At 28.8% G+C, this 8,127-nt stretch overlaps 1 protein-coding gene across 1 annotated transcript in view; it reads left to right on the top strand.

The window, feature by feature from the left end:
• Positions 1-7,126: 7,126 nt before the first annotated feature.
• Positions 7,127-8,127, top strand: part of LOC111641450 (papilin-like) — a 102,676-nt gene continuing 101,675 nt past the window's right edge. The window contains exon 1 of the mRNA XM_023387626.1: positions 7,127-7,153. Coding sequence (XP_023243394.1) covers positions 7,127-7,153 — 27 coding nt within the window. The remainder of the gene's footprint in view (positions 7,154-8,127) is intronic.

Here is an 8,127-nt window from a genome sequence, read left to right as displayed (position 1 = left end):
TGAATGGTGTACATTAATTTGTTTAAAGAATTGAAAAGATTTTTATTACTTCAAATCAGATCTTTAGAAAATTTATGTACTTAACCTCTTGTCTGATTCGTTTCACAAGCTTTCTTAATGGAATGAATTTGAACTCTGATTATAGAAGAAATCAAATGTGTAAAAGCTATAATTTATTTATGAAGCTGAGAGAAAATGTATAATTCCATTTGAGTCAACCTCAAGCAAATGTGACATTTTATTGTACCAAAGTTAATAATTTTTTAACAATTGTAAATAGTCATTGTAAAAATATGACATTTATTCATTATCAAACATTCACACAATTAATTTATTGGCATGCATTTATCACGTGGATATAGTTTAGTTACATAATCTCTTATTCTTTGTTTCATTTTCTATAAATAAAACTGTTTGTATAGTTAGTAACAAATTTTTTATATTATTTATTATTTTTCTTCATGTGATTGATTGATAGATTGATTGCATTCATACANAATAATGATAATAAGTATCATTTTTGACGAAAATATGACATTTTTCTCAAATATTGAAGTCAAATTTATCAAAATTGACGTAGATTTTAAAGTTTATTTTTTTATTTTTTTCCTTTAAGAAAGAATCAAACTGTCTTACAATATTACACCAATATTAGGATAAAGTAGACATGACACACTGACAAGGCAAAAGAAAAAATTTCCAACCGACAAATTTCTCCACCTGATTTGATTAGATGAACGAAGGCATCCGAACATCAATAATTGAAAGAAGGATTTAGTGGCTTCGGGCACTTCAAAAATTTTCTAACAGTTTTGTTTCCAAGTTTAAAAGTTGAGTTGTTTGTGCCAACGAAAGAAGCAATAAAATTTCATATTTCTTAATTCTATTCGCAAGTACAGTACAATAAGAAAGAAAAGACTTGTAATCGATGGTTGCTTTCGTATTTTAAATTAGCTTCTGAAGATTTTTTTTTTCTCTCGTCTTTCTTTCTTTGTAAGTTCGAAACAAAATTCAAAAAAGACTAATTGCAAAAATATTTTTTTAATAAATACAATTCAATATTATATAAATTTTTTTTTTCAGACTATTATTTTGTTTATTTGATTGGAGTTTCTAAAGATCAGGGTTTGTTGATGGATCTGATTTTGAAGTTAGTGAACACAGTGATATTTTTATATAGTTATAACTGTTACATCTTATTCTGTTAAGACAGCCTTGCAACATTTGAGTCCGATTGTATTGATCTGATTTTGAAGTATGTGAATGTATGATCTAATTATTTTTTGAGAATTTTTTAGGATAATAGTGAACTTGTCTATAAAAAAAAAATAATGATGATGATTATACTTAAGTTGTAACTATAAATCTGGAATAATAAAGGTTGGGAGGCTAGAAAATGGATTTGGATTATCCAAAATCCATATTCTGATCTCGCAGATCTCACTCTTTCTGGATTTATTGCAATAATTTCAGGTTATTCAATCGAAATTTAAATGCCCTTTAAAATTTTTTCTTTTCATTAATTTATAAATTTGTAATTTTAATGTGTTTTCAGCATATTTCAATACAAAAAGCATAGTAAAGTTAGATTAAAATGTGATTTAGGATTAAATATTTAGGAATAATTTAAGACTTAACTGCATAATTTTATATTTGAATATTCTTGTATTTTAATACTATGAATATGTGAGGTAATATATATGATTATTATTATTTTCTTCAAATGTTTTGAACTTGGAATTTTTTTTCACTAGTTTTCTGGAATATGGATGTGCTAGAATAATGATTCAAACAATTAATTTGGTGTGCCAAAATCAGAAAATATATTAATTTTTTGTATTTCTCTATTTTTTTAAAAGCATGAAATAGAATAAATTTCTTTTGTACAAACAGATTGAAAGTTAAATAATATTGAAAACAAGTAATCAAGGAAGAGATGCCTTTCATTTTTCCTACTTCTTTTTATACAAAACATTCATACAACTTTTATAAAATAAATAAAGTCTCTCGATGTTGTTTTTAATTTAAAATTCTGTAAATGTTACACAAAATGTAAATATTTTGTATTATTGTTTTATCTCTAAAAACAAATCAGTAATTTTATTCATTTTTTAAATTCATTTATTGTAATTTTGTTCTTGAATAGCTGTGAATGAAAAAATGTGTAAATTTTTAAATTTACTTTTGTTCTTATTTTCTGTTATATAAAACTTTATTTTTTACATTTTTTTTTTCTTTTTGTAGTTTGTACAGTTTTGTACATAATTAAATGACTTTAAATGCATATTCTGTATATAATTAATTTTTTAATTTCTAAATTAATGTAAATATTTACTTACATTTTACATATAAGTCAAAAAACGGGATACCATTTGATAGTCTTAATTGGAACCCCAGTAGGTTTCCTGCATTTTATGATGTAAAGTCTGCCATAGTGATTTAGTTTCTAAATCGTATACTTATTTTGAATATTTTAGAGACGAAAGATTAAAGATTCAAACGAAATTAAGGGGCAGCCCATTACGTGTGCAGCTTCTGAGCACTTTTGACCCTCCTACTCTACAAACTCTTTTCCTTTTAATTACATGTACAGTACGAGATGATATAGTTCGTGGACTCCTACATTGAAGAAACGAGTAAAAAGTTCTGAAAATATTTTCTGATAGTTTATTTATGTTACTACTAAGTAACCTTATAAGAGCAGATTCGTTTGCCACTATAAAACTGAAAAATCTACGAATTCAACCTTGTCTTGATGCCTTCCACGAGTGTATTTTGAATGCTGGCGGGCCGCGCGCCATTTCTTACCAGTACCTACACGCTCCACACCCACCTTATAGTTTAAGATAGGCACCACTTGCAATAAAATAAGTCTTTACGTAGGCTAATTACCGTTTTCATTAAGGCATAAACCGAGCATAGAGACTAATACGAGAAATATATTTGCAATATTTTTAAACAGATAAAAAAAATTAGTGCATAAATTTCACCATGCAAAAAAAAAACACTAAAAAATGACGATGATGATCTGCCTCCATACTATTAGTTTCCTCTTAGATTTTTGTGTAGAAATATCATTACACAGTTGGATTTATACTTTGAATTTTATTTATTAATACAATAGACGTTGTTCTTTCGTCACTGTGCAGTATAATTTTTAAAAACAATGGTAAAATTATTACAAATTTTAAATGTCTATTCAAACAACTCGATATTATAATATTGCAAGACCTAGTTTTTTTATCGGAAATAAAATAAAGAATAATTATATTAAAAAAAACTTACAATCGAGAAAGGAAATAAAAATATAAAACATGAGATAACTAGAAATACGCAACTGGTACATTTAACTATTCAAGTAGGCTACAATTTGGCCTAATGCAGTACAAACGGAAACAACATAAAGGCATTTGTTACGTAATAACTTTACAAATGAATGTGGAACACATCTCTAAATACATTTAAAAAATATATTTGTTTTATCTTTATACACCGGCATTAATAAATTTAATATGTTTAATAAGTTGAATAAATTTATGTATGCTGATAAACTTTGAAAGGAAGCAGCTCTATCTAGCAAAAATCATCAAATCTAATATATAAATAATAATTAAAATCGCTTGAATAAATATTGTAGTAAGAGAATTGAGAATTACTATACTAAAGTGGATCAGTGAGGGCTAAAGTTCATACAAATTTCGGGAAGTGGAGATCGGAAATTAATTTCCTATATCGATAAAGGAAGTTCACACCCTTTTAACTAATTGGGAGAATGCTTGCGACTTTGTAGGATTCAGACGATGCTTTTCTCACTGTTTTCGAGCATGGAAGGAAATTCTGCCTTCAGGTAAAAGCCTTTTTAACTGTAATTTAACATAATGGATAGAGTATATTCGAAATCGTTTATCGATAACAATTAGTATATAAGTTGCGATACATATAGGCTTTCAACCTCCTTAAAACAACTTATCTTCTATAAACTTTTATTAATAATATGCCAAATGATCGCTCAATAAGGTATCGTTTTACTGCGATACGCATCCGGATTCGAGTTCGACTTTTTTTCATGCGTAATTTGATTGAGATATTGTTCCTTACATTGGTAAATGTTCACAATGAGCAAAATTGCGCTCGTTCGTACAGATTTTATCTTTTACTATTAATAGTAGGGTCTGAAGATCAGTAGAATTACTAGATAAAATCAATAGAATTTCGTGTGGCATATATATAGCATGCTCGAGCTTCTCCATGTAACATATATAGGTTACATGGAGAAGCTCGAGCCAATTGGACTCTGTTAGCAATTCTATAGATTCTTGAACACAATTATTCACGAAAATTTTGAAATTTCGAGTTTAATTCCTAATAAATTCCATAAATATATGAGAGGAATAGAAATTAATAGTCTCAGTTTGCAGAAAATAATTTAGTATATTATGTATTTTATCGTTAATTTTGTATTATTAGTTTCATATATACTTGGCATTTAAGTTCGTTTACAATTATAAAATTAGTGTAGTGTATTTTAAAGTTTTATGTGAACCTGGATTCCGTTTAACTCGCCAATGTTACGCTAAATGTTTACATATATGTGACATGTAAACAATGAAAATATATTTTACATCTAATCTCATTGATTGAAAAATATCGTAAAAGTTCAATTTAAAATTTTTCATAATTATAGTTTTAAATTTTCTGTGGGGTGATTCATAATGGTTAATTACTTCAACGGAAATAACAAATCTCGAAAGGAAGGGAGTTCTTTGGGGCCAGAGGAAATATTCTTGATAAAATTGTTCCTTTCCTGACTTGGAAAAAACTTTTCGACTAATCTACGCATTAAAATTCTCAATAAACGAAAGATTCCTATATATATAGTATATATTCTATACCTTAAAAACGCATTCTTGAAATCCACATAAATAAATATTTCAAATATTTCGTTTATTATGAAGAATCTTTCTGTTTAGAATCCGGTCTGGACACTCGTGATTTTTCCATGAATAGATTCAAATTAAGGCATCATTTCCTACCTTTCGGCTTTTATTGAGGTCGAGCCCTCTTGTAATATGCAAAATTAAGATTTATCATATAATAATCTGGTGTTTTATGTCAAAGATGGATTGATGAGATAAAGCAATGAAACATTTGAAGCGATCTGCCAAAAGGGTGGCTCCCCGGAGGACTTTCTATAGGAATTAGTCCCTATTTAGATATTAGGCATGTGAATAAAACATGAAAAGCTTCATGTGGCCCGCCGGTTTTCAGGCGGGAACCCGCGACCAACTACCACTATTCGGTGGTATTATCCATTTTCCACTGAACAGTGGTTTCATTTTTGTGTCAAGAAAATCAATCAAACCAATTTAAAATGTAAAAGTATTATCACTTTTCGTCCATTCCTTTGTCTTTCAGTTTGTTTCATGAAATATAGTTTCTAATACATTTTAAAGATATATTTAATTACTGATATTGATTTGAATGAATACATATTTTGTGATGTTGTATTTATAAATAGAAATACAGTATATTCATTTGTATACGCTGTATAGAAGTAGAAATTTATCTATATATACAATAAATCACAATTCTATTTATTATTAAATTTGGGAAAAGTGTATTCTTAAAATAAATTTTAAAATTCTGTTTTAATTTTGTATCTATAAATGGCAATTCAAATTCCTCTCGAATCTCAATGATATTATTTCTTATGATTTCTATTTTCGTGAAGCGTTTAATGATATTAAATTTCAAAATAAACCATTAACGCTTTAAAAGATGTTGACTTAACGTTCCGTGACATCCGGGTTCGAATCCGGGCGAGCAATTTACAGTGTTTTTTCACAAGCGGGATATGTTTGAGTATAGAAAAAGTTCCCTTGGTAGCCACAGGGCGAAATAGTAAAAAGATAATATTATTATATATAATTACATATTTAATCAAACCTAATGTATGATAGTAATAAACAAATGACCCCGCCGGATTTTAAGATGGCGATTCTTTAAGCGAAAATAGAAATTCACTAAAATTCTTGTACACAATATATAGAAAATTCTTCAGTAAGTTAAAATATATTATTAATACGCATTTTACATTTAAATATTTATTAAGTTTAAAAATGTAACATTGTAGCATTATTTTATAATTAAGTATAATATGTACAGTACCCGTAGAAATATGAAAAATATTATAAAAATATAGCCAAATAAAAAAAATAATTTACTTCAAATAGATAATATAAAATTAATTTAAATATATAATTTTTTATGCTAATTAATTTTAATAAGTTATAAAAAGGCATTTTTAGGAGTATATTAAGAAAAATTCTTTTTATTAAGCTACATTTAGGCTAGTAAAGAAGTTAATTATTTTAAGAATTTGTCAGCGCTGTTGATAGAGTCGCCATCTATCAGTAACCAAAACAATAAATTAATTCTGTTATATTCTATGAATATAAAAGACGAAGTTACAAAACAAATATGTAATAATATATCAAAAATAAATAGCGTAATGTCTTTTCCTGTCTTTTTAAAAGGAGAAAACAAATAAATAAAGAGATAAGGGGAAAACACCGATTTTTATAATGAAAAAGAATTTCGGATTTTTATTATATTTTATAACAAAAACAGAAAATCTCAATAAATCCATTTATCACGTTTGCCCCTTTACATGTGTCTTCACTGTCAATAGTGTTGAGTACGAGGAGAAGCTAATGTCTCTTTGATACATAAACAATTAAATAGACAACATATTTTAAACTTTTATATCGACAGATATTAACTTTTTATGAAAATAAAACGAAATTTAAAATTATTATAAATATATACATCTATATTATAGTTCATATAAATGCAGATTTTAATAAAATGCTTTTGAATAAACGTATAATCAATGAAGTACATAATCGAACCTCTGAACTACAGTGGCTAGAAAATATAGTGTCGAAATCGAGCTTTTTCTGTCCCTATATTGGAGGTTGCCGCAAGAGGCGCTGCTTTATCTTTATCTTTATCTTTATCTTTATTTATTCCCGATACCGCAAGAGCATAATCGGGTTAATTACAGAGATATTTGAAAGCACAGGTAAATACATACATAATAACAGACAGATAACGTACAAACAGTATGACAATTGAAAAGTATGAACAGAAGGTAAGATGACCAATATAAATCAGCCGATATTATACAAAACGTGAGAGTAGAATAACATGTACGGTAAATTAAAATAGACAATACTAATAGTAATAATAAATATTATACAGATATATGCTGCAGCAGAACAATAATGATATGTATATACAATAATGTGCAAGAAGCAAATGAAAATAATGCCTGATGACTGACTTGACTAACTTAGTGAATGACAGAGCGTATGTGATACATATGAATCAATTTTTTGAATGCTTTGTAGGTGTCACTATCCTTAAGAAGGACATGAAGTTCACATGGCCAGTTAATTCCCCTGTGGCTAAGAGCAAGGGCAAGCTCATGCCTAGCATCCTCGGTCATTGGACACATGTATACATAGTGCTCAACCCCATCACGGCAATTACAGATGGTACAGATGTCCGTTGTAGATTTGCCGAACCTCTGTAAGTAGGCCCGGAATCTCCCATGCCCAGTGAAGAATTGCGTGGTTTCATAGTCCGGACTAACCCAGTGGTTAGAAAGGTGGTCATGAATAGATGGAAAAAAGTTCCTGGCAAGGCCATTGTAACTATCCCATCTCTGCTGCCAGAGATCCAAGCTGTAGTTCCAATGCTGGAGCTTAAGAAAAGAAGCAGGTAGCACTGAATAATTGAAAGGGCCAGAGGTACCGATCGTTGCAGCCTCCCTGGCAAGTAGATCTGCACGTTCATTACCTAGGACACCCTGATGACCTCTCACCCATTCGAGGGAATAGGAGTTCTGAGCACAAGGTATATAGTTTAGAATCTTCCTAACCAGAGGGTGTAGGTTGTTGAGATTCCTAAGTGCGTTGATTGCTGAAGCACTATCAGAGCAAATTGTAACTCTACTTCCAGTAAGATTGGCTTCACACCATTGAACAGCCATGTAAATGGCACAGAGTTCTGCCTGGAATATAGAGCAGTTAGGATGAAGAGTGTCAGAATTTTGATATATTT

This window comes from Centruroides sculpturatus, unplaced genomic scaffold (assembly GCF_000671375.1).
Source record: "Centruroides sculpturatus isolate CEXI.00-Female unplaced genomic scaffold, Cexi_2.0 scaffold151, whole genome shotgun sequence".
NCBI lineage: Eukaryota > Metazoa > Arthropoda > Arachnida > Scorpiones > Buthidae > Centruroides > Centruroides sculpturatus.
This window is presented reverse-complemented; position numbering and strand designations above follow the sequence as displayed.